At 43.1% G+C, this 27,724-nt stretch overlaps 2 protein-coding genes across 3 annotated transcripts in view; one reads left to right on the forward strand and one right to left on the reverse strand.

Moving 5' to 3' along the window:
- Positions 1–1,576: 1,576 nt before the first annotated feature.
- On the reverse strand, positions 1,577–19,605 carry DPCD (deleted in primary ciliary dyskinesia homolog (mouse)). Its single transcript, XM_073685285.1, has 6 exons — positions 19,306–19,605; positions 16,751–16,831; positions 15,383–15,507; positions 11,892–12,025; positions 5,434–5,536; positions 1,577–1,745 (listed from the first exon to the last, which is right to left on the reverse strand). Exons 1-6 carry the CDS (start codon positions 19,367–19,369, stop codon positions 1,641–1,643), a joined length of 612 nt encoding a protein of 203 aa, XP_073541386.1. The 5' UTR covers positions 19,370–19,605; the 3' UTR covers positions 1,577–1,640.
- Positions 19,493–27,724, forward strand: part of POLL (DNA polymerase lambda) — a 31,362-nt gene continuing 23,130 nt past the window's right edge. Inside the window, exons 1-5 of one of the 2 annotated variants that reach the window (XM_073685284.1) lie at positions 19,493–19,648; positions 21,270–21,389; positions 24,197–24,494; positions 25,645–25,804; positions 27,335–27,652. In XM_073685284.1, coding sequence (XP_073541385.1) covers positions 21,281–21,389; positions 24,197–24,494; positions 25,645–25,804; positions 27,335–27,652 — 885 coding nt within the window. In that variant the 5' untranslated portion in view covers positions 19,493–19,648; positions 21,270–21,280. Of the gene's footprint in view, positions 19,703–21,269; positions 21,390–24,196; positions 24,495–25,644; positions 25,805–27,334; positions 27,653–27,724 lie in introns of both variants that reach the window. The other variant, XM_073685283.1, reaches the window with a different exon arrangement.

The raw sequence follows: 27,724 nt of genomic DNA on the forward strand, positions 1-27,724 counted from the left end.
AAATTGGGTACAGTAGTTCAATGCAGTTTGTGGGAATATTTTTTTCATAAGAATTTGGGAAAGTTCTGAAATGTCCTATAAATGTCTGTCCTATTCCTGATCTAAGGGTCTAGACTTTTAGCTGAGATGAATCTGTGCTGCAGTAAATTTACTACGTGAACATGAGCCGTGTATGAGGGAGTCGGAGTTCGTGTCATGGAACTTGAGGAGTCGGAGGTTTGGCTTACCGACTCCACAGCCCGGCTTTCAGGGCAAGGATAGTGAAGGATTCTTATTTTTTTTGTAATTATTTAGAGAAGTCCATTTCCTGTTCTACAAAGCTAGGTCCGTAAAGACCTGATGAGTTTAGTGTGGAGAAACTCGAGTGACTATACAAAAGCCTTGACCACCCAACTGCATCAAACATGTTCTCAAGAATTAAAAGAAAAAGCTTTTTGCCCAACATCAATCTAACCACACAAATGCTCTTTATGGCCTCAAAGTTTTACAGATGCTCTCCAAAATCTTGATAAAAGATTTTTCAATGCAGCAAAGCAAATTAAAAGCCCAAATTATTTTTGTAAACTTCATTAAAATAGTAGTGCAAAAAGTACTGAAACATTTAGCAGTTGGACATGTGCCTTCAACAGGTTAGAGACCGTCATATTAAGTTCACATGAAAAGGTTTCAGGGCATTTTAAAATCATCATGAAATTTCACCCGAAAGCCAAATATCCCTAACTTTTTGTGAGTAATGTATATTGGATGGGGTGAGCTGTATCCACAAATGTTCTCATATTACTCTCCAAACTCCTGTAAAAAGCCTAGGTGATGCAAAAGGGGCCAAACTGCATGGCCGTGGTTTTGGAGTGGGATATTCAACACGTATAAAAATGTGATGGTCAGGAGAATACGTCATAGTGGCCATATAGCCTATTCCACTGTGCGGTATAGAAAGCAGATTGGGTTTACAATGGAAGGGAATGCACATGGATCAAAAGAAAAAAAAATGTAGGAAAGCTTATCCAACAGTGACCGGGAAGATTGACTGCAGCCTCAAGGAGATATGAAAATGGGAAATCTTGAGAGGAAAAAAAACTCTTCCCTAAATAACTGAATTATCAATGGGAAGTTTTCATTTAATGTTACCCCATGTCCCGGCCTATAACCACAGACGGAGTTGGGTGCAGCGTAGATGGGCGTTTGCTGGAAGCTAAAGTTTTCCTCCAGCTCAACCTCATGACACAAACATCACAATATATTTTCTTGAGTCGTCTAAACCTTTATCTCGGCACATTCATCTCTAAGTCTGAGCGTTCATGAATCATCATTTAATCTGCAGAGGGCTATAACGTTGCTCTGCTAAATGTTACAATAATCTACACTGCATTTGCTATATTTAAATTGGAGCCATTAAGCCGCCTTTCCTGACAGCGGGTCTACGAAAGCTTAATGCCTAAATGCAAAACTGTGTGCACCCTGCACCTTTCAGAATCCTCGCATGCATTAACCTTACGTGTATGATATGGGGGTCTGATCACTAAATTATGCGGACCTGTGTAAACGGGAGTTTGCTCCACACTGAACGGGCAGAGACGCAATTATACACATTTATTCTTTTAAATACAAAAACTAAAAAGATAACAGAAGACATTCATGAATCACTGGGTTTTGCACTCGACATCCCCTTCAGAACTCGACTTCATAGATTTCAGTTCTTTCTGCAATTCTTCTTCGACAGCGAGAATCTCCTTTGGTTTCTGATACTATGAAGACATGGACAATGCAGAGCGTGAGATAGAAAAACACAGATTAGATACAATTATTGGAATCGTTATTACTATTGGATTATTGGGTGAAATTATTTTTAAGCTTGCAAAAAGTCATTGCTTTCGATAGCACGTCGTCTCATAAAAACAGATCAATGTTCTACGTGCCCAGAACGACTGTATTAACGATTGTTCTGTGTCCATGGAAGTGCAGTCGACCTTTGCATGTAGCCGATCGGCAGTCATTTAATAGGCCATGGTCGGGTACTGTAAATGAGCCCTTCGGGTCTAAAAGCCTCCATACACATTGGATTTAAGTGTTTTACCCCTACAGATCCGAGAACAGTGCCTTCAGGGGTCTGAATGGATCGGAGGCTGACCATGTGCACCTCTACTCTAGATGAGATAGCTGATCTCTGTACTCAGCGATCTACAGCAGTCACATAGAAAATAAATGGAAGGGAGGTTTGCATGCTTGACCTCTGCTCCATTCAGACAGGACTCTGCAGTGCACTATTATAGAAACTAGTGAGGGTCCCAGGACTCGGGACCACAATGATTAGCAAGGTAACCTCTTTCCTATAGGTAGAGGGTAACTTTTACACTTGGTACGAACCCTTAAAAGTTATCTGTACTCAGCAGGTCAACAATTTATTGATTATGGGGGCCTTCCATCTGCGCGGTTAATGAACAGTTACATTATTAGGACGGTTATCATTTGGTAAGTGCCAAGTAAAGTATGTCACAGCGCTGCAGTCAGAGAGCGAGATCCCACTCTTACACAGCAAGGAGAGATGCGCAGGTTTGTGGCATCCCACAACCTGGAAGTTTGGACCCAACTTTTGCTGTAAAATTGGGTCCTTTAGAGGGTAATATGCAAATTGCCTCTTCAGAAAGGAAGAGTAGAACTCTATAGCGCCGCCTGTTGGATCCTACAAGTCATTACTGACACTTTAACGAGCCTTGCAGACACATCGTTTCGGGGTGGGGAGGGGGGGTTGCCCCTCGTCAGTGTAAAGTCAGTGTCTGCTGTGTCTGGAAGTACAGCTCAGCTGCACGGATGTGAATGGACTGAGCTGCAATACCATATCTATCCTGTGGACAGGTGTGGTGGTGTTTCTGGAAGAAAGCAGCCATGTATTTCTAATCCTGAACAACCCCAGATAGTGGAATCTTTTACCCATTACAAGATGGTTTCAGTGAGGTGGCAAAAGCTGTAAACCTTTTTGTCCCAATAGTAAGTCTAGTGACACCCAGCAAGTCTCATACACAGGCGCCTGTGAGATCTGAAGCCCTTGTGACTCGTTTTAAGACAAGGCGATTCTCTCGACAGATTATTTTTAGGGAAAAACTGTTAGCAATTACAGAACGGGCTTGAAGTGACAGCAGTAAAAACGTTGAAATGAGCATTTTATTTTTGGTGGAAGAAGCAATCTGGACACATACCAAAATCCCCCGAACAGCGATGCAAGTCATCTGCATGAAGTCACTGAACATGTGTGCCGCACATCTGCACTTTTTTACATTTTGGTAGCGAACTTAAATAACTTAAAGTGAACCCATCACCATGTTTAGCCCAATGAAATGCACAGAGTGGGGCGTACAGGATCTCTAGACACCGCATATTCCTGTAGAGTGGGGATGTGAGCCCCGTCTGTTTCCTTCCAATGTAAGTCATGACTGAAGAAATGCAGCACGGAGACTATGTAGAGCTGGCGTCTCTGACTCCTGACCCTCTCCCCTGGCAGACACGCCGACCCCCTTAACGCCGCAGGCCCCGGCCGGGGTGTCCCAATCCTCCATCCTCTCTCCACTCCGACTCTGCCCGGGGTACATGTACAGCGCACAGATCCCTGGGCACTGTGCTTAGGGCGCTCGCGTCATCCTAAAGTGTCTCCCCGGCCAATGGCCGGAGGACACTACCTACCTAAGGCACCTCCTCCAACATGGAAGTTTTTTGTCTAAACACTCTTCTCAGTTCTCAGGTCCCAGTGCATGTATCGCCTGCCTGTCTACCAACCGTGCCGGCCTGCCCCCTGTCCTTTGAGAGTCAGCTGCCACCCACCTGAGGTCAGTCCCGGAGTAGCACCTGGTCCACCTTCCAGTCCCTCCTCGGATCACGGCGTTGTCTAGCCACCGTGTATCTGAGGTCGGATTTGGTGAGGTCCCTAGTTACGCCCCTCCGGGCTCTCCTCACACCATGTCACAGTGGTTCTACCACCCGTCCCATTGCAGTCCACCCATCCCGTTACAGACGAAATGTCAAATGTTAGATTTTCTACCCAGTCAAAAAAATTATTTGTCTGTGCCTATTCTGAAGATGGCTTATTCCCTTAAAAAATCATGGCATATTGATAGGATAAACCCTCACTCCATGACCCTTTGTAGTGGCACCCCGACCCACCAATGTGCAGGTAACTACATCACGGGCCACTCAAATTAATGGGGCCGCCTGCAGTTTCCTTACAAGCCACGTGCTGCTGTGCAGGCAAAACAGAAGTCAGACCCCCTATCATATAGAAATGGCAGAACCTAGCCATGTGCTATCACTTTATAACATGCATCCATAGTTTGGAGAATCAGCATAAATTATTTGGGGGTTTAAATCTCCCTTATAAAATAATCAATAAAAGAAAACATAACCCCCAAAAAGCATTTATCCACATTTCTAAATCAACTACCCCATACTTAACCCATTGCATCAAAGTATGACCAAGGCTATGAGCACACACTGTGCTACCTAGTAAGCCCAGTTGTCACACATCTGTGTTTTGTCCTCTGTATGGACAATGATGGATGACCTGGACAGCCTTATAGGGTAGAAATTTTTGGTATGAAAAAAAATTCCGTTAAGAATGCTATCAAAAATAGAAGTGTTAATATTTTATTTTTATCAATTAACAAAATACAGAGTGAATGAACAAAAGAGAAATCTATATCAAATCAATATTTGGTGTGACCGCCGTTCAAAACTACATCAATTTTTCTCGGTACACATGCACAGTGTTTTTGAAGGAACTCGGCAGGGAGGTTTTTCCAAACATCTTGGAGAACTAATCACAGATCTTCTGAGGATGTCACTTGTACAAATCCTTCTGTCTCTTCATGTAATCCCAGACAGACTTGATGAGGCAAGACAACCACCCTAAACATACAGTCAATGTCATTAAGAATTATCTCCAAAATGAAGGAGTCCTGGAAGTGATGATTTGGCCCCAACATGATCCGAACTGTCTGGGATTACACGAAGAGCATAAGCCGTCATCCACAGAAGATGTGTGGTTAGTTCTCCAAGATGTTTATAACAACCTTCCTGCCGAGTTCTTTAAAAAATTGTATGGAAGTACCTAGAAAAATTGAAGTTGTTTTGAAGACAAAGGGCGATCACATCAATTATTGATTTGATTTAGATTTCTTCTTTGTTCAGTCAAATAAACTATCAACAGTTCAATTTTTAAAAGAGTTCTTATTTTGCAGAATTTTTTCCACACTTGACAAACTTTTAGTATATATTTATTTCTATCTGTCAGTCAGTCTTTTGCATTGTAGTCCGTACGGACGTGGAAACCATGGATGTGTGAAACCAACCTAAAAGCATGAAGACACCAGTAGCCACTAGGAATATGACATATACTCCCTGGGTACATGTACTACAGGTTGAGAACTCAGACTTGTCAATACTTACAGTGATAATTAAAGTATTATTTGCATGGGCAAAACTTAGGGCGCTCTCGTCCAGGTCCAGTTGGCATCGGTCTAGGTCCGGAACAGAAAACTTTTTATAATACCTGTGACAACAAAGCAGGTGGAAATCAAAAGTAAAACTATATGAAAAAAAATCACAATAGCTGTGTAAAGCCAGGATCAAAGATAGGAAGAACGAGTACCCCCCAAAGTATGTGTGAGCCCCTAAAACTGTGCATTAGCCCCAACTTACAGAACAGCAAACATTTAGCACTTACTGGTTTACAAAAGGACTAAGAGGAATCTCTGCAAGTGACTGTCTGTTCCCTCACATTTATGGTATCAGACGTGGAGGAAGATATTTTAGACAGCTGAAAGGTCTGTGATTTCTCAGAGTGTGAAGGGGGGGACGGTCGTGTGGCAAGAATGTCTACAGTACATAGCAAGAAGGACCCCACGCAATCAGCCGCCTTCAGAGGGTGCTTCCAAGATGGTCATGTATACAAAATTTCAATATAAATTAGATATTTAATTTTACAAGTTGGATCCTAAGTTTAGTACATTTTTGATAATTTATATTAAAGAAAGAACTATTTATAACGATTTGCCCAAATTTACTCAACGTGCCTTTACATGAACTATTTTCCTAATTCAGCTCTAAGGTTGTTTTAGAAAGGTCTAATTTTCCTAAATTTTTGTACAATTTGCATTGTTTTTTTTCTTCTTTCTTGCATGTTTTACTGTTTTCTGTCCATCATCTAATACAGAATATTCCTCTATAAATAAATTCCAAATATAGATAAATGAAGAAAACGATGAGAGCAGAGAGGCTGGGTGCAGAATGTGCTCCGACGGAGATTAAAGTTTCCTGTGATGTAGCTCCTCTTGGTATTTGGCAAAGGTGGCAGACGTGGATAATAAGGGAGATGTCAAAGGTTAAACAGCAGAGATTAGATGAACACAAAGACATGTTAAAGAAGTGTTAACTCCTCAATGATAGATAAAAAGACTATACAAAGCGCAGAACTTTGGTTGGGACAGGGAGGAACGGAGCAGTAATCCAATGACTGAGTGTTCCTTACAATTAATATATCTGGTACATTGTTCGAGCTGATAACGCGCAGCGCGCGAGGTGCCGAGACATGTAGACGGCCTCCACCAGCCGGTATTAGTCACTTTTATTTTCCTTTTAAAGCATGTTCCAGCAAGAATACAGGAAAACAAAAATGGATGAAGGTAGAGCCCAGAGAATGGTCCTAAAGTACTGACATATATATGCGCTTCCTCGATCAAATCTTTAAGACCCTCGAATCAAAACTTGCCCTAAATGAGCAAGAAATTATCCTTCCAACAATACTTATTCCTAATCCACAGGTAAGGAGAAAAATTTATGATAAGAGGGAGTCTGAACACTAAGACGTCCACCAATCTCGAGAACGGCGGTCTTGTTTCCCCCGTCTGAAGCAGTAGTGTGCATGCATTACCATCGTTCTATTCAATGCCTATGGCAGTGGTGGTCACACATGGGCACAACAGGGGGACTTCAGAGGTCGCACTCCCATCAATCATACATTTATCACCTATCCTGTCACTAGGTGATGAATTCTTTGTGGGACAACTCCTTTAAATTTAATATGATTGATACAGAGAGATACTAGGGCAAAAAGAGATATCATTGTAGGTGTCTCCAACCTGTGGCTCGCAGCGGTCTGCTCCGGCCACTGCCACTCTCCACTGTTTCAACGTCCAGAGGACATCACTACATGTGTGGACCTGAGGTGGAGCAGCGTACCACAGGCTCTCTGCTCCACCATTCTCCTTTTTTTTCGTAAGCTGCAGGTTGTCTTTGGAGGGGGGTCACGCATAGGATGTCAGCGTCCTTTTGTAGGCCTCAAAATGACATGACCATATCACTCAGTCAGCATTTGTTTCCGAAAAGAGAAGACTTGTCTGATGGGCAAGCAGGATCAGAATTTTGTTTCAGTTTTACCTGGGGCATCATTACTTTTAAATAGGAACTTAGGAGGAAATTATTACTTTTTCGCGGGTGGGTGTGAGGGCATCCATGGCATTATTACTTTTTATAGGGGCATTTTACTTTGTGAGGGGTACTATTACAATTATTGGGAACTAAAGGTGAAATTTGACTTTTTAAGGTGCACTCTACTTTATAGGGGGTACCTATAATATAAGTACAAGGAGGCACTTGGGCCGATATCACTTTTTAAAAGCGGCACCTGCTTAGTTTATAAGTGGCACTCCGCCATTACTACTTTATAAGGCAGCACTGGAGGCATTATTGCTTTTAATGGGGCATTTTTACTTAACAGGGGGCACTCAGAGCCTATGTAATTTATAAAGGGACATTTGAGTTATTATTACTTTATATGGTGGTATTATACACTTCAAAGGGGCACACAGGTGACTTTCTCCGCACAGAATGTGACTCGACCATATCTCAGAGCTGAATGTGACTCTCGGAGAGAGATTAGGGCACATTGCCAGAGCACAGCCTGGGCACCACTGTTCATATATTACACAGATGACCCAATGTCAGACCTCAGATTCTCTGAGGCAAACATGGCATCTTATGTAAACCTGCTGGCTTTAAAGCAAAACGTGCAGATGATATATTTCTTGGTGCATTATTCAGCTCCTGGGATCTTTTCACCTCTGTGCCAAGTTTATTACAAGAGCGACAAAGCTCTTATTAGAGGCATTTTGGACTGTGCTAAAGTCGAGAAATTAAATCTTCATTCCAGCTATGGGTAGGTACAGATTTATCACTAAAATTTACATCATTTTCTAGCTTTAGGATCAATAAATCTGTGTAAAAATTTTTGGCTTCTTCTTTTCCGTTAAAACAAGCCCACTTTCCTAACTTTTTGCAAATGTCGTGCAAAAAATAATGTTAACAGTTGAGGCTTTTGAGACCTAAAACAGTCATAAACTGATTAAAAAATGTGGACCATAGTGTTGTTTTAAAGGGATACTCCCATCTCCAACATCCTATCCCAATATGTAGTAGGTATAATAATATTAGCAAATACCTCCAATTAGAAATGTAATATAGTTCTTCTCATAAGCTATGTCGCTTGCCCCATGTGCAGGGCACTGCATTTTCTTAGGTATCCATGGTTACGACCACTATCAACTAACTGTCACTATATGAGTGGTCATAACCATGGGTACCGAAGCTACTGCAATGCTCTGCACATGGGATAAACGGACATAGCGAATCAGAAGAACTATACTACATTTCTAATTGGAGGTATTTGCTAAAATTATTATTAAGATACTACATATTGGGATAGGAAATTAAAGGGGTATTCCCATCTCTAAGTTCTCACGAAGCTACATATGTTCCGGTGCCGGATGTATCCATACAGTCTACTTCTGCGAAGATGGAAGCAGCCGAAGACTAAAATACCATTAGGAATTTGTCACCGTCAAAGAATCGATCTAGGACCGATGCTGTCATGTGAGCACTGCAGCCAATCAGTAGGCGATGATTGGCTGCAGCTTTCACACTTTCAAGTGTAAAGGCTGCAGCCAATCTGCGAACAATGACATAAGCAGGACACATCACTGGAACAGTGCCGGTCTGGGGATAGGAGCATGTTCTTTTCTATTTTATTGGGGGTACTTTAAGCTTTTAAGAAGGGGGTATCCAGTAGAGAACAACTCCTCTACACATTTTTTAGTTCATTAGAATCCCAGACACGTCTCCTTTAGAGGGGTTGTCCAGAATTTTTTACTAAACTGTCTCAAATTAATGAAGCCTTCTGGTACCACAAAGGACAAAGTGGGGCATTAATCAGCCATGGTGGTCATATGTACATGGTTGGAACGTCATCTCTGCAGCGCAGGTATAGGGGGTCTGCCGGCATATTCCCGGACTAAACCAATGACAGCACTGGGCATTATACTAAGTATGTTATCACCGCTGAGGCCAGCGATCGGCTGCCACAGTAATATGTCTATTACTCCAGAAATGGGACCACCAGAGCTCAACAGTAGAGACCTCTCCTCTGTTGTCAGCAATGGTTAATTTGGAAGAGAGGACCCTGGCCATAAGAGCTGACACTCTACAGGAGAGAGGACCCTGGCCATAGGAGCTGACACTCTACAGGAGAGAGGACCCTGCTAGTGAACTCTGGTGGTCCTCTAAGATTATACGGGCAGTGACCTCTATTGTGTAGATTGTAAATTCTTATGGGTAGGAACTTTTTTAATTACATGTCATTTTAGTTTTGTGTTGTTTCCTCAACTGTATAGCGCTCTGAGATGATAAATATATACAAGTCTCAGACTCACATTATTACTACAATTGCTTCACGGATTCATTGGACGAAGAGCTCGTTACTTACACCACGGCCTCCTCTCCAACAGCGCCCTCTATTGTTCCAAGGACAAAAGTGCAGAATCATCTAATAGTATTGTGACATAACAAATCATTCTAGGACATGTAAAATCAGCAATGTTCAGGTGTATTAATAAATATATTAATAACTGTGTATTGTGCAAGTATCAAAATGTTTCCCAGAAGAGCCCTCAGAGATCCCATGGATTATAAAGATGATAGATTGATACGCTGGGATAAAGCGTATAAGACTCTGTTCACATTTGAGTTGTGGAATCCATTTATAAACCCGGATTTTGTTAAATCACCACTCTAACGTTTTTTGTTTTATTTATTATTACTTTGTTATTCTTTTTATTTCAGCGCTACAGTGGTGCTACTACTCTAGGTTTCCTGACCCTTATCTTACCAGCCACCATCTTCAGCTCTTCCCGGCGCCGCTCCGGTACACTATCTTGTGACTACAACTTGTGACTGAGCGGAAGTCAGGGGTAATGGTCACAAGCTCTCTTCCAGATCACTTAGCAAACACTGGAGCGAGCCGGCAGGCTACAATCTGAGACCGACAGGAGCAGCGCCGATAACAGAACAAGACAGCGGCAGGTAAGTGTGAAACTAGGTGCAGGGAAGGAAACTTAGATAAGTAGCACCACTCCAGCGCTGAAATAAAAAAAAAACACATGGACTAGAAAGATTTGTTTCATTATGTCGTGTGTTCATATGTGTGGTTAGGATCCTATTAGGAAAACTCGAGTCCATACAAGCATATAGATGGCAGAGAAGCATTTCTGCAGCTCAATAGCCCAACATCGGCCATTAGGTTGAGCTGTTACCAAGAGCAGTTCCTATTCTGAAGGAATCACCTGAATGGGCACCATGTGCTGCCACATTGTATCTTCAGCTTCTCAAGATAATAATTGCCAGACACTCTCTGTGTTAGAGCCCGGCCGTGTGTGGCCGCTGCCATTGCTGGAGACTATACCACTTAGATGCCAAGATCAATTCTGACTGCAACACCTATATGGCTTTAGAGAAGAATGTGAGTATGGGTGCTGATGAGTTGCAGGGGGCCTAACAACCCCAGATCTGCCATGTACTCTGGCAGGCGTAATATAGTGCAGCACAGGACTATAGCAGTGCATTGTATATACTTGTATACACAATGTATTATATATTGATCACATGATCACATCCCTGTTGGATTTAAAGAAGCACTCCTCCTCCCATCAACATTTTTATCCTCTTAATATATTGGAGTCATCATATTATATAGCACTGTGTACTTACAATTGCTCATTTTGCCTTTCTACCCGGATAATTCTTCTGTTTTCCATTAGGTCTATGATATCACGTGATTAAAAACTGATTAGCTGAATCCTTCTAAGCTCTATGTAGAAACAGGAGGTCAATTTTCCCTGCATGACTCATGAGTCACTGCAAAAGTCCCTGGCAGGGTGGAGGAACGGAGCAGCTGGGTCAGAAGTTGAAGAGGGGAATGATAAATGAAAGGGACAAGAGACTTCCTATTTCTACATAGAGCAGAGGAAAGAGAAGAATTAGCTGGGTACAAAAGCAAAATGAGCAATTGTAAGTACACAGTGATATATAATATGATGAGTGCAATATATTAAGAGGATAAAAACCTTGATGGGCGGAGGAGGAAGAGAGCTTCTTTAAAGGGGTTGAACACTACTATGAAAGCACTCAAAATGGGCCCAGGAAAAGGTGCAGGTGTGAGGGTCGGGAGAATCGATCGTCACCTACTGAAACAACAGCGCTCCTCCATACTCTACGCCGGTTTCTGGCTTCTTTTTCTGGCGGGGGCATCCTGTGACCGCTGCACATTCCATTGGAGCTGCAAGAAACAATTTCTCTTCCAGCTTGAAAAGAATGTGAAGGCTGCAGCCAAACAGCAGCTATTGATTGGCTGCAGCGGTGACGTGATGTTCCAATCCAGAAGACGCAGTGTGGAGTACAGAAAAGAGGCGCTGTTTCCAATGGCTTCGTACAAAAAAAATAATAAATAAATGAGAGCTAAAAGCTCACTGCACAGTGTGGATGGAGAATTAGTGAGGAGAGCAGAATAACCGGCGTACTTCTTGTTAGTTGTCCGTACAATACAGCATCGCTCCTTCCGGTCCACGGTCACGTTATACACCTCTTTTGGGTAAGGAAGATTACGGATTCTCCACTGAAAACTTGATTTTGTATCCTTCCGCATGAAAACTGGCTAGAAGAACAGAAACACATAGAATTACATGAGATTCTCCGAAGGGTATTCAATGCACAAAAACTTGTTACCAATGGTGGTCCCTAAATACTGAATATCAGCTTATCACACCATAGTGCAGGAAATATATGAAATTAATCATCACAGAGTGGACGCTGATTGGCTGCAGCCGTCATATGATGCAAGAATGTTGTGTGACCGCTGGGAAATCACAACAGCGGCATCGGCCTGGGAGATCTTTTTTTTTTTCCTCCACCAAACCAGAGCCATTAAGCTTTTCTGGTGGCTTATTTTAATTGTGTTACCTTAGTACGGTATATGCATTTTTTCTGGGATTTTTCTCATCCTATAGAGAAGCTTATGAGAGAAAATACCAAAAACCAACATTTTTGGGGAGAGAATTTGCTAAGGTTCTTTATATGCCAGTTTTTAAACAGAAGGCTGTGGGAGTAAAGTGTGCACTATTACTAAACTTGCCGCATCTAAGGCTGTTTGTGTGCCACAAACTGAAATCTATGACATCTGGGGTGGATTTTCACTGTAATTTTTTGTTCATTTTTAGGGTAAATTGTAGTAAATCTGTTGGTGCCTTTCTCTGCCTATTTTTCAGAAAAATGACAAGAGCAATTAACTAAAAAGTCACATACAGGTGCTTCTCACTAAATTAGAATATCATCAAAAAGTAAATGTATTTCAGTTCTTCAATACGGAAAGTGAAACTCATATATTATATAGAGTCATTACAAACAGAGTGATCTATTTCAAGTGTTTATTTCTGTTAATGTTGATGATTCTGGCTTACAGCCAATGAAAACAAAAAAGTCATTATCTCAGTAAATTAGAATTATTTTCAAAAAACACCTGCAAAGGCTTCCTAAGTGTTTAAAAGGGTCCCTTAGTCTGTTTCAGTAGGCCCCACAATCATGGGGAAGACTGCTGACTTGACAGATGTCCAGAAGGCAGTCATTGACACACTCCACAAGGAGGGTAAGCCACAAAAGGTCATTGCTAAAAAAGCTGGCTGTTCACAGAGTGCTGTATCCAAGCATATTAATGGAAAGTTGAGTGGAAGGAAAAAGTGTGGTAGAAAAAGGTGCACAAGCCACCAGGATAACCGCAGCCTTGAAAGGATTGTTAAGTAAAGGCCATTCAAAAATTTGGGGGAGATTCACAAGGAGTGGACTGCTGCTGGAGTCATTGCTTCAAGAGCCACCACACACAGACGTATCCAGGACATGGGCTACAAGTGTCACATTCCTTGTGTCAAGCCACTCATGAACAATAGACAACGCCAGAAGCGTCTTACCTGGGCCAAGGAGAAACAGACCCGGACTGTTGCTCAGTGGTCCAAGGTTTGTTTCCAGATGAAAGTAAATTTTGCATTTCATTTGGAAATCAAGGCCCCAGAGTCTGGAGGAAGAGTGGAGAGGCCACAATCCAAGCTGCTTGAGGTCTAGTGTGAAGTTTCCACAATCAGTGATGGTTTGGGGAGCCATGTCATCTGCTGGTGTAGGTCCACTGTGTTTTATCAAGACCAAAGTCAGCGCAGCCGTCTACCAGGAAATTTTAGAGCACTTCATGCTTCCCTCTGCCGACAAGCTTTTTGGAGATGGAAATGTCATTCTCCAGCAGGACTTGGCACCTGTCCACACTGCCAAAAGTACCAATACCTGGTTTACAAACAACAGTATCACTGTGCTTGATTGGCAGCAAACTCGCCTGACCTTAACCCCATAGAGAATCTATTATAGAGAATCTATGGGGTATTGTCAAGAGGAAGATGAGAGACACCAGACCCAACAATGCAGACGAGCTGAAGGCTGCTATCAAAGCAACCTGGGCTTCCATAACACCTCAGCAGTGCCACAGGCTGATCGCCTCCATGCCACACTGCATTGATGCAGTAATTGATGCAAAAGGAGCCCCGATCAAGTATTGAGTGCATTTACTGAACATACATTTCAGTAGGCCAACATTTCGGATTTTAAAAACATTTTTCAAGCTGTTGTTATAAAATATTCTAATTTACTGAGATAATGACTTTTGTGTTTTCATTGGCTGTAAGCCATAATCATCAACATTAACAGAAATAAACACTTGAAATAGATCACTATTTGTAATGACTCTATATAATATATGAGTTTCACTTTTTGTATTGAAGAACTGAAATAAATTAACTTATTGATGATATTCTAATTTAGTGAGATGCACCTGTATACTTGTGCAAAACATGTGTGGATCTAAATCAGCCATAAAATGTACCAAAGAGTTTGCGCAATTAACTTAAGAAATATCCCCTTAGTATGTAGTTTTTTTGATTTCTTTGTAGACTTATTAACATTTGGCCGCAGTGCATTTAGACCTAAAAATACTGTTAAAAATGCCACACACAATAAAAATAAAAAAAAGGGGCGCACTGAGAATTTTTCTTTGAATGAAGAGGGATGAAGCTGCATTTATAATGAAAGAGAATCGTGAACGAGTTTCAGAATAATCTTGAGGTGTAAACAGCTGCTGATCACCTGAGGAATGAGCGAAACGCTCGCTCATTGGGTGAGATGATCTTCTGTGCAATATAAAAGATCATCGTTCTCGGTGGTGTATAATCAGGACTGCAGAGAACTATGGCAGGCTATGTGCATGGAGAGATTTATTACAGATCGCTCAGTGCACATCGTCTACTTTGGTCTGCCTGTGTAAACAGGCTATTAAACAATCATCAATCAGTAAAGCTTTACCGATCAGCGATCGTGTTGTGCCGCTGTGCAGTCCATATACACGGACCCTTATAGAAATATTCTAAAGAGAATAAGTCATACCCTATACACAGATAACTTACTGATTGCTCAGGGTCTGAATGCTGGGACTACCAGCGATCACGAGAATGGGGTTCTGCACAGCTTGGTCTTAAATGGAGAGGAGTTGTGCATGCGCAACCCTCACTCCATTCATTCTCTATGGGGCTACCGGAAATACACTACAGTACTATTCCCATCAGTCCCATACACAGTGAAAGGAGGGGAGTTCAAGCATGAGCACCTCCAGTCAAGAAGGCGTCCTGCCGAGCCTGGCTACCCAATTATAAAGCTCCGTTCTAGGGATTGCTGAGAATCAGATCAGTAAATTATCTTGAAATGAAGGCCATATTTTTTTCTTTTTTTTAAGTAGTAGCTCTTGTAGCAATTAATGAAGGCAAGGGCTGAAAGATGGACCCTCCACAATCTGTCTATCTGAAGGAGTTATACGGTCCTTTAGATGGTCCACTCGGAAATATTCTGAAATTCTAGCTCTCATGGTGAAGTTGTATTCATATGAGAAAATGAGAAATATGTCTGTAGCGATGATAGATCAACTTACGTTTGAACTGTTTTCCTTTAAGAAGTCTGGCTGTAGCGCCCCGACAATTGGGAGAGAAGTTTCGCCAACCTCAGTCTGCCATTCTCCATGCGCCCCAAGAGAGGACTTCTGTCTCCATTTTCTTACTGTAAACAGGACACAAATCAACAAGATGTAGAAGCATCGTCTTGTCAAGTGAAGCTCCTTCTGAGACTTTATAATTGATAGGTTCTTTTAAGGATCGTCAATCAATATCAGATTGGTGGTGGTCTGACTTCAACCCTATCATTCAGCTGACTGGTGGGGCCGCGTCCGCTTCACTGTTTAGCGGTCGTGGCTCCATACATTTTGTAGCACCTGTGCCTTTTATTGAAGCTCAGTCCTACTCACTATTAATGAGCAATGAGCTGCAAAAGCTAAAAAATTTACAGATTTGTGTCTGGTCAATAACGAAGGGGACCCTTTAATCAGATGGGGGTTCCAATAGTCAGAACCTACTAATCGATATTTAAAGGGAATCTGTTAGCAGGTTTATGCTATATAATCTGAGAGCAGCATAATATAGGGGGCAAGACCCTGATTCCAGAGTTGTGTCACTTACTAAGCTGTGTGTTCTAGTTTCAATACAATCAGTATTTTATCAGCAGGAGATTATCACTTAAGGACTAGGAGTCACGTTCAAGCTAGTCCATCTAATCTATGTAACCCCGCCCTCACCACTGATTGGTAGCTTGCTGGTAATGTACACATTAAGCTGCCAATCAGGGGTATGGGCGGGTTATACACAGCTCAGCGTACTGACCACTACATCTACAGCAGAGAAAACAGGGATTCTATCCAAACTATACCAAGCAGCCCAGTAAGTGACACATCGCTGGAATCAGGGTCTCTGCCTCTATATCATACTGCTCTCAGATTACATGACACAACCTGCTAACAGATTCCCTTAAAGGCCTATAAATCCTGAAAAAAAAATCCCTTAAACCTTTCCTGCCAAGGCTAGTTTTCATTTTTGGCATTTCATTTATTTCCCTTCTTTATTTTTCTGTCAACAGAGCAGTATAATGACTTGTTTTTTTGCACGACGAGTTGTAGCTTTGATCTAGATCATTATTTTTTTCCTAAAATATTATCAAACAGAAAATAAAATTCCAAGCACAGTGAAATAGTAAACCCCCCCTCTACACCCTGCAATTTCGACACTATTTTAACGGCGGTACAACTGACCGGGTAATGTGCTTTTACAGGTCAGTAAGATTACAGCAACACCAAACATGTAAAGAAAATGTTATTTTAGTGATGAAAAAAAAATGTGAGCAGGATAGGTGATAAATATATGATAACTAGGGGAGATCGGTGGATAGGTGAAATCTTCTTGTAACCTCTTACCCAGTAGTTCATGGCTCTTATGGTCGTATTCTTCGGCCATTTCCTTCCCATCAGAAAACAGATAGTGCACCTTCCTTCTGCCTATAAGAAAGCGGTAAGAGATTCTATCAGTTCTGAAGGGAATTCAGCTAAATATGAACATATGGATTTACCATGACCCATAAAACATGACATCAATAAGGAAAAGTGCTTTTTCTGCTCCAGATATGTCCTGCTATAATCAGGAGCACAATCCAGGATTTTGTGCATTTGGTTGCAGTACTCGTATATCACATACCACCTCTCCAGTCCTGTATATGGGGTTATTTCCTTATTACCTATATATGGACACAACAGTGTATAATTTCATGAAAAACCTGTTTTATTTTTAATGTTGTCCTCTGCATTCAGCAGAAAAAAAGCCCTGTCCATTACTTTTTTATTTGCACCGCACATGTGTCAGTACATGAAATACAATGTGCCCGGACTTTCCTCTCACTGTTTGCCTGAGGAAGAAGGCTGAAGGGACGCGAGTTGCTCCTGTACTGATGCTCCCTTAATGGTTTACATGGCAGCCACGATGATGCCGGCTACGTATGGAATGGCCTCAATGTCGTACTGCATACGGGGTGCATGGTGAGTACATGCTGCTGACAGATTATTTCTGTAACTACTTGCGGACTTCACAACACCTTAAAGCATTGGGCGGTCCGCATATGACTCTGTAAGGATGGTTTAGAACAGACAAGCGGAGATGGGAGAGGGGCGACTGGCAGAGATGGCTTATTACCATCGCTGCCTTCCTGAGCGCTGTGTATACAGTATAAAAAGCTCTGTCAGCGAAGCCTTCTACTAAACATGTGATCACCGGGTGTTGGGAGGGAGCAAAAGCAATCTTGAAATGCCCACCAAAGGTCTTTTATGACATTTTGGGGGTGGAAAGAAAAGAAAGAAAGAAAAAAAAAAGGAAAAAAAGAGAAAGGAAAGGAAGAAAAAAAGAGAAAAGGAAGAGAAAAAGAAATAAGAGAAAGAAAAAAAAGAAAGAGAAAAGAGAACAAAAGAAAAAAAGGGAAAACAAAGAAGGAAAAAAAAAAAGAAAGGAAAAAAGAGAAAGAAAGAAAATAAAGAAACAAAAGAGAAAGAAAGAAAAGGAGAAAAAAAAAAGAATAGAAAAAAAGAAAAGAATTGACACTGGTCCAAATCGCTCTATTTAGCCTTGTCCTTGAGAAAAAAAAAAGAAAGAAATGTCTGACTTATAAACATACAATAATTGTTCTGGAAAGGGGAACACAATATAAGATACATGTGAGAGGTCATTTGTGTCTATGAACAAAAAATATAATATAAAATGTTTTCTGTACATTTTCCCCTGATGTGGGAAAAAAAAATAGAAAATTATACAAAAATCATTCCCTACCGTATAACCCCAAAAAAGTTTATGGAATATGTAGAAAGAAATGTGACGCTTCTTAAACCTCGGTGTATAAAAGAAAACCGAAAATGGCCTGGTCCTGATCTGGTTACCCAGCGGACAATCACTGTGTGGTCCCTGTGGGTGTGATGTGGAGCGCGGGCCCTGTGGGTGTGATGTGGAGCGCGGGCCCTGTGGGTGTGATGTGGAGCGCGGGCCCTGTGGGTGTGATGTGGAGCGCGGGCCCTGTGGGTGTGATGTGGAGCGCGGGCCCTGTGGGTGTGATGTGGAGCGCGGGCCCTGTGGGTGTGATGTGGAGGGCGGTCCCTGTGGGTGTGATGTGGAGCGCGGTCCCTGTGGGTGTGATGTGGAGGGCGGGCCCTGTGGGTGTGATGTGGAGGGCGGGCCCTGTGGGTGTGATGTGGAGGGCGGGCCCTGTGGGTGTGATGTGGAGGGCGGTCCCCGTGGGTGTGATGTGGAGCGCGGTCCCCGTGGGTGTGATGTGGAGCGCGGTCCCCGTGGGTGTGATGTGGAGCGCGGTCCCCGTGGGTGTGATGTGGAGCGCGGTCCCCGTGGGTGTGATGTGGAGCGCGGTCCCCGTGGGTGTGATGTGGAGCGCGGTCCCTGTGGGTGTGATGTGGAGCGCGGTCCCTGTGGGTGTGATGTGGAGCGCGGTCCCTGTGGGTGTGATGTGGAGCGCGGTCCCTGTGGGTGTGATGTGGAGCGCGGTCCCTGTGGGTGTGATGTGGAGCGTGCGCCATATATAGGGCCAGACACACAATTGTAGATTGTTTGTGATTTTTACGAAAAGTTGTCCAGAAAAAATGTAAGACTAACCTGTGGCCCCAGCTAGCACCCCCGATGCAGCACATGCTCAGTTACACCGCACACCTGATACTAATAAGGACACTGTGCCCCAGATAATGACAGCAGCAGGCTGCTATACTGGAGTGGTGTGTAGTCCCTTAGCAACCAATCATATTCCAGCTCTCATTGCTCAAAGGCCCTTTAGAAAATACAAGCTGCGATCTGATTGGCTGTGTGAGAGCCCACATGGTTCCCATAGTCCTGCTACCCACATGTGCAGCGAAGGACAACAGCACAGAACATGGAGCCTCCTGGATATATAGACGTTTGAGATGAGGATATGGAGAACATTAGTCACCGTCTTGGAGGATGCAGGTCTTCTTAGCCGCCCGCAGACTCTCCAGCCAGTGCTGCACCGCCATCTTGGATTACCCACTGTCCTGTCAGAGCGTCGTTGCCATAGAAACCAGAGGTCACCATAACGACGTATCCGTCCCAGCTGCTAGTTCTATAGCAACGCAGCCTAGCTCTTCCTAGTTCAGTGGCCGCCCTCCTAGTGCACATGTACAAGTAGTCAGTACAGCGCCGGCTATACCGCGCAGAATAACACCGCCCGGGCCTATTAGCGCCAGTGTCCGCCATAACAACATCCGGGTCAGCCGGAAGCGGTACTGACCGACATATCCAGCCGCCCCGGAGATGTGAGTGCGGAACAGCCGGCTCCTGGGGGTTGTAGTACCACAGCAGCTTGTTAGGTAGGCTGGGAGTTGTAGTACCACAGCAGCTTGTTAGGTGTGAGGCAGGCTGGGAGTTGTAGTACCACAGCAGCTTGTTAGGTATGAGGCAGGCTGGGAGTTGTAGTACCACTGCAGCTTGTTAGGTGTGAGGCAGGCTGGGAGTTGTAGTACCACTGCAGCTTGTTAGGTGTGAGGCAGGCTGGGAGTTGTAGTACCACTGCAGCTTGTTAGGTGTGAGGCAGGCTGGGAGTTGTAGTACCACTGCAGCTTGTTAGGTGTGAGGCAGGCTGGGAGTTGTAGTACCACTGCAGCTTGTTAGGTGTGAGGCAGGCTGGGAGTTGTAGTACCACAGCAGCTTGTTAGGTAGGCTGGGAGTTGTAGTACCACAGCAGCTTGTTAGGTGTGAGGCAGGCTGGGAGTTGTAGTACCACTGCAGCTTGTTAGGTGTGAGGCAGGCTGGGAGTTGTAGTACCACTGCAGCTTGTTAGGTGTGAGGCAGGCTGGGAGTTGTAGTACCACTGCAGCTTGTTAGGTGTGAGGCAGGCTGGGAGTTGTAGTACCACTGCAGCTTGCTAGGTGTGAGGCAGATATTTACATGATATACTGCAGTATTCTTCTATTACTGTCTATAATATAAGTAATCGTACAATCATAGGTTCAGGGTCTTGAGAAAAAGATATATGTATATTGAATTACTCCCTTTTCCTCCCATTAAAATAAATATTTTTTTGGCCTCGTCCCTAAAAGTCTGAGCTATTGAACTATTAAATTAATTAACCCAGTAAACACAATAAAGAGAAAAAATCATAATCATTGCCAGATCTTCGGTCCAAAAAAGTTATCAATACATCATAGTTACCCTGAGATACTGTCACTAAAACAGCTTACCTCGCAAAAACCAAGCCCCTGCGCAATTCCTGCAACAGAAAAATAAAAACATACTTTTCTTTTACACCATATTCAAAGAATGTTCTTACCAACTTCTAATTTTTTTTGCCATTTAGATAAAAAAAAAAAAAAAATCTACACAAGTTTTGTATCAGTGTAATCTTACTGTCCCGGAGAATCATATTCCCAGGTCATTTTTACTGCTCAATAAACGCCATAAAAACGTTTTCCAGTATATTGTATGGCAAAATAATCCATTTTTTTATTCAATACAAGTAATTCCGCAAAAAGTAAACCCTCTTTCTATATTGGCTGAAAAATAAAAAAAAGTTGTGACTCTTCTAAGAAGGGGAGTAAAAACCAAAAGAGCAAAAATGAAAAATTGCCTGATCCTAAATGGGTTAAAAAAGAGTAGTAGGTCAATGTTTACAGGGAAGGAAACACTGATGTACTGTGCAGTGATCTTGGGTTACAGCCCAGTGAATTTATTGCACTGCATCCCTCTGTCTACACTGCGTTCACAGTCAGAGTTTTCCCACTTTAACCCTGTGCCTGGTGTAACTATTTCACTTCCCAGGGCAAACTGTATATACACAATACTGGGATGAAAAAGCGTATTCATCTTCAGAGCAAAGAGCCATCCTCAGCCACTATTTTTTTTAAGAATTTAAGACTCCCAACTTGTTTTCCCCTCTAGATCGTGTGTGCATGGAACCAAGAGGGATTGTGAAGGCTTTTCCCAAAGTGAAGCGGTTGCGAGAAAGCAACAACTCCACAGAGGACAGAAAGAAGATCAAAGCCGATGTTGACGTTCAGGGTAAGCGAGGCCCAATTGTATTTATCCAGCAGCATATATAATAGTACTATACTCTTATCAAAACCCTTCATACCTTACAGTCTTGAATTCACACATGCCTTTACACCTTGGCCTGGCCGAGATTTTTTGACCCAAAATGCATGTATAATGCCATAATTATCAGAAAATGACCAGTTTTTTTAAAATTAGATTTTTATGCTTACATTTTTTTTTTCATTTTTGATTTTTTTTTTAATCAATTTTCCATATCACTGTCTACTTTTAAAATAAAAAATCAACAACCCCAAAAATCTCACAATTTTAACACTTGTCACTAAAGTCTAATACTAGACTCATACTTCCTGCTCTGTACAGAAGAATTTATGGCAGTCTCATTATCAACACAGATGGGATTACACTGTCAGGTAACGCCTCTATATACAGCCGATAACACATGGTCTACCATTCACAATAAGTGATATCACAGCTCACCTCCTTCATAATGACCTTCGCTCTGATCAGATCAATTGCTTCAATACAATGCGGTAGGGTCTGAATCAGGTCTATTGCTGCCAATGTCTATGTGACCAATAGGGTGTAGGAATCTTTTATAAGAACTAGTAGCCAATATAATATAATATATATATCAATATATAATATATACGTGAGAGAGGAAGTGAAATTAATAAAATATAAAAAATGCATTTAATATAAAAACGTAATTGAAACAATATGAAGAAAAGTCGTCACTCCATTTTCCTTGGATATATTCTTTATTATTAGTCCATGTGCAAAGATAACGTTAAAACAATTATCCAGAGACTGACGCGTTTCGGAATTAGATTCCTTATTCATGAGCTCAGAGCGGGACTAATAATAAAGGATATATCCAAGAAAGACAGACTGATGACTGTTCTTCAATTTGGATTTGCTTTTACGCTAGATCTTATTGCATAATTTTGATGCGGACACCTGCAGAAAACATGCAAAGAAAAAGCATAGAATTAAAGACATCATTTATGCTGTGTGAGCATGGCCTGAGGAAGTTTTTTTCTGCATGGGGGAAAAAAAAAAGTAAATTCTTGGAGCGTTTTCAGCCGATGTAAATTTGTCCATTGAAATCCATTAGAAGCAGAAAAGAACGACCCAACGACATATACATGTTTGTGCCTTATTTGACCCTTGTTACAAGCAAAATAATTAATAAAAAAGTGCTTTTCCATGATATTCCTGATTAGGGGCCATCCAATGTATTCAGGATAAGGCTACATAGTGACATTTGGATCCCGGCTTCCTGCAGTTAGGCAGCAGGGAGCCGGCTGTCAATCAGCACGACATCAGGAGTCACGTCCCGTCAATAAAGCGGAAGAGAAGCCGCTGTCCTGTCAACATGACATCAGCAAGAGCCGTCAATGACCGGTCTGTGCCGGGCACAACAGGCAGGTAGTTAGCAACTATCTGCCTGTTAGTTCTTAGGCCAGTAGTAAACATATTAGATAGTCTTGGATAACTTCTTTAAGGGAAACAAAAAAAAAAACATGAAGTCATATGTATGAGCACTGTAACACAGGGCTGCACCTGATGGATCTGTGTTTTATTTTCTATTTTTACTACTCCTATTATTACAACCTTACTATATATTTTTATTATGCACTAGCTGTACCCGGCCACGTGTTGCTGTGGCTCAGTCTGGTTAAATGGAAAAGAGAGAGCGCATGTTTCTAAAATATTTAATTTCACAATGCTTGTAGGTATACAATTTTCATTGGGGTATCGCATGTGTTGCTTTTATATCCAACAGCTGGTATATAAAAACATAGTAGGTATATAAAAACATGCATGAATTCGAATGCAACATTCATTTTTATTTATATAGATATATATTAGATGGGGCAATGCTGGCGCTGTTGATAGTTGTGCCCATTAGGCAGGCATGGTGGCAGCCTTTACCCTGTGACCCCTGCAGGCCTGTACTCTGCACAGGTCACTAAAGAGGTCGGTACTTGATGTCAGGTGTCACAATGGAGCCGGTCATGTCAGGGATTGCTAGTTATGCAATTCCCTAGTACAGAGGGAATGTGACACTGGGGGGCACAGAGATGAAGCCAGGCAGCGGCACAGGAGGAGGGGGTGATCCGCTTGACATGTCCCAGGCCGGTACCGGCCAGATCACAGCGCCGCTCCCGTCGGTGGTGCAGTGGGATTTGCAGTCGCTCGCTATCTGCCACTGCTGCGAGGCTCGGGCCCAGATCAGCGCCTAGAGCGGAGGCCGCGGCCTGCGCCTCTCCGTGCAGCCTTCCTCTCTCCTTTCCTCCTCCGCTTGTTGTTGCGCAGTCGGAAATAAGACTCGCCTGCCGGAAAAGAAGAAGCCGCAGCGGTGACGGAGAGCAGAGGCGGCCGCCTCTGAGGTGGTGGTGGTGATGAGCAGCAGCATCTTTCGGCCTTGAACAGACAGTCTCGTCATTCCCCTTACCCCAAACCCCCACGGGGGACACGAAAGGAGCAGAGCACAGGCAGCGGCTGGGGCGAATGAAGGAGAGGGAGAAGGGTTTATAAATGAGATGTCACAAAGGGGGGGGGGAATGCCGGGCGGCCGGGGGGAGTCAGCTTGGGACTGAGCTCATAACACCCTCCTCTCGCTGTTGCTTTAACGTCCAACAACTGGTATATAAAAACATGCGTGTATTCGAATGCAACGTTGTGTGAAAATTTCAAAGCAATTGGTGAAGAACTTTCAGACATTTAAGATTTTGAACAAACGAACATTTACATTTTTATCCTATCTATCTATCTATCTCTATCCATTTTCTTTTCTATTACTTTTGCAGGAAAATGTCTTGCTGGAGTCCATGCTTACGTCCTTCCGGCGGGCATCGGCCAGGCCAGATCAGGAATATTTCAGAAGCAGATCATTCAGAATGGGGGCCAGGTTTCCAGCCAGCTGTGCCCCGAGGTGACACACATTATAGTGGATGAAGGGATGGACTGTGATCGCGCCTTCCGACTGATGAAGTTGCTGAAGCTCCCGGCTGGCGTTCAGCTGGTGAAGTGCAGCTGGTTGAGCTTATGTATTAATGAAAGGAAGCTTGTAACCACGGCCGGGTACAGCATCTTCATCCCAGAGAGGTAATCACCTAGTATCACTACTGGATCATTCCCGGCTTTCTTGTATCTACCCATTAATATAAGAGGCACCTCGCCCATGTGATATTAATTCAAGCTTATATCTCATATCTATGTTTTGGCTAATCGAGAAGGGTTCTTCTGTGATGTCTTTAAGGGTAGTCCTCTTGACATTTACTAATTTAGTGTTTTACAAATTCTGGGACTTACATTGTACACAATTTGTAGCTGTAGCCAAGTCATATGGTCACGGCTAATCCTTGGTTTTGGTGTCATATTCATACTGACAATTGACCTAAAGGGATTGTCTGCTACTTGAAAAGGTAAACTTAATAGTCCTAGGGTTGAATTAAAAATATAATACATCCTGACCTACTGGATCGGCGCTGCTCCTCTGCACTCGGTTTTGTGTCCCGCACCAATCTCTAGACATCAACATCCAGTGGGAGAGTCAATTGATCTTTTCAGCCAATTAGCAGCTACTGATTGGCTGCAGCATTCACAATGGGTCCAAATAGGAGTTAACACTTTCCTTTCTGTTTCGGACCAGATGTGATCATTTGTGTTTGTATGGTATGTAGATGGGCTGGTCAGTTGGTTGTTGGAGTCCACTTTGTGGACATATAGCAGACATTTGCAGGTCCAGGCTCATACATGTTACATGGACATAGCCTGAACGCACTGACTATCTAATGCTTATGGGGGCTTCTCTTCTGTCCTCTCATCTGTCGCCCCTAGAAGTGTCCATCAGCAGCTTCCTCGCCTTTCCCTATAGAAGCATGCAGATTCATATCTACATTGGGCCGGGTAATAGCTGTTGGTCGGACAACCATGGAAGGTGTACGGGAACCTTTGAAGTAGACAGCAGATAAGGATCTATTAGCTGAGCCCTGTAAATAACACTGTATAGATGTTGTTCCCCATAAATACTATGCTGGCAGCTGCGGACCCCAGAGGTTGTAAGTATTTCTGACTTCCTGAAGCTGCGTTCAGTTTTCCCAGAACTTGTTCCTGAGATCCCTATTATCACATAATCATCATGTTTTCCCCTATACTCAGGTATGTGCCTCGTGGGCATAAAGGTGATAAGTCTGAAACTTCAATAGAGCCAGAAATAAAGATGATTCTTGAAATGACTATAATTGTGCGGCAGGTACCTGGATGTGAAGGACGAGGAAGAGCCAGAACAAAGGCACAGGGACATTGTGATGGACGGGAAAGCAGATGATGAACAAGCCTCCGCCAGCTGCTCACACACCGAGCCTGCTTCTGATGTCTCCAAACTGAGTGACAGCAAAGACATGAAAGTACAGGTGAGGTGTGCAACGTCATCTCCTCCTCGTCCTGCGAGGATTCAATATATTCATCCTGAATAGCACGGTGGTTTTCAGTCTGTTGGATAATTATGGAATATAGACCGTATGGACAAAAGTAGTTTTCTAGTTCATCATAAATGTGTTGGATGGAGTTGAGGTCCAGGCTCTGCGCAGCCGGTCAAGTTTTTCTACTCCAAAGTCTTCCATATCTATATGGACCTTGCTTTGTGCAAAGGGAACATGGGGAGCATAAAATGGCCTTCAAACAAAGCTGGAAGCTACAATTGTCCAAAGTGTCTTTGTTTCATGGAGTATTAAGATTTCCCTTCACTGGAAGAAAAAAACAACACCATAGCATTATGCCTCCTCCACTAAACTGTACAGCGAGCAAAATGCTGTCAGGCAGGTAATGTTCTCCTGACATTCACCAGACCCATCAGACGCAGATAGAGAAGTGTGATCCATCACTGCACAGGACATGTTTCCTCTGCTCCAGAGTCTAGTGCTGGCGGCTTTACACCACTATATCACACACTCTGCACTGTGCTTGGTGATATAGCGCTGCATGCAGCTGCTCGGACATGAAGCTCACTTCACACAGTTTTTGTGCTGATGTTATTACCAGAGGAAGTCTGGACTCTGCAGTTATGGAGTCAGCAGAGCATTGGTGACTTTTCTGCACTCGGTGACCCCACTCAAACTTTACGGGGTCTCCACTTCGTGGCTGAGTTGCTGCGGCTCCTTCCACTTTTCAATAATATCACTCACAGGTGATGGGGGAAGATTTAGGAGGGAGGAAATGTCATGACCTGACTTGTTACTTCAGTGGCTCATAATACAGAGCCGGACTGATATAACGGAGCTCTTTACCACCAGCCATTCTGCCACGTTAGTACAGAGAGACGGCATGGCGAGGTGCCGGAGGTTATACAGGATGAGGTGAGTGCGGAGGTTATACACTAGGGGGACGGATGTTATATGGGAGGGGGAGACTGAGTGACAAACCTGAATTCAATATTTAAGAGGCATGTCCCAATACTTTTGTCTATAGTGTGTGATAGATTGGTGCGTCACCAATACTTAGTGTGTACTTGGCTTTATTAGGGGATGAACACATAAAGGGGAGAGAGAGAAGGAGAGCGGTGCTAATCTCTTCCTCAATAACATTCCTACTGTCCACTATGGAATAGTATGTGGAGAAAGTCGCCAGGTTTCCAGATTTGCCCTTATTGAGTGGTCCCCTGAATGATATAGGCTGTTCCCTGGTACAGAGTCTTTGAGTTTTTGTTCCAGGGCACCCTCCTGACTGTGTGCGGAGGGCATAAGTGCAAAGCTTTTTCCTCAATGAAGACACATGAGTTATACACAGGCTTCTGGCATGCATAAATTGCCCGATATGGGGCCTCCCTAACACATCTTTGTGCCGGTTGGTTGACCTCCGTATTAATCCAAAAAGTAAATTAGTTGCAATATACATTACCTGTGTTTGAATACATAATATCTGGGATACTTTCATTGTGTGTGAAGGCCCCGGATGACGAGACCAGCGATGGAGAAGATGTTGGAGTGACACAAGGAGACCTGGATGCATTGATGTTCGGTCAGCAGCTTTCAAAAAACAACGATGGTGAAAAGGCCACTGAAAACACTGGCACAGTGGCAGGAAGATGGGTCTGCGCCCACTCATCTGAGAGCAAGAAGGAGAACCATAACCAGGTCATCACAGACAAGCTGGAGGTGCTGGCAAAGGCTTATTCTGTACAAGGAGACCGATGGAGATCTCTGGGTTATTCTAAAGCGATAAATGCTCTGAAAAGTTACCATAAACCTGTGACGTCTGCACAAGTAAGTGACCCCCAATATATTAGCATTCAGGCCACATGCAGCAGCGCTGCTACATTTAAGTGAATGGGGCGG

The sequence above is a fragment of the Phyllobates terribilis genome, unplaced genomic scaffold (assembly GCF_046119375.1).
Source record: "Phyllobates terribilis strain yellow unplaced genomic scaffold, ASM4611937v1 Scaffold_5__5_contigs__length_657084704, whole genome shotgun sequence".
NCBI classification, from domain to species: Eukaryota; Metazoa; Chordata; class Amphibia; order Anura; family Dendrobatidae; genus Phyllobates; species Phyllobates terribilis.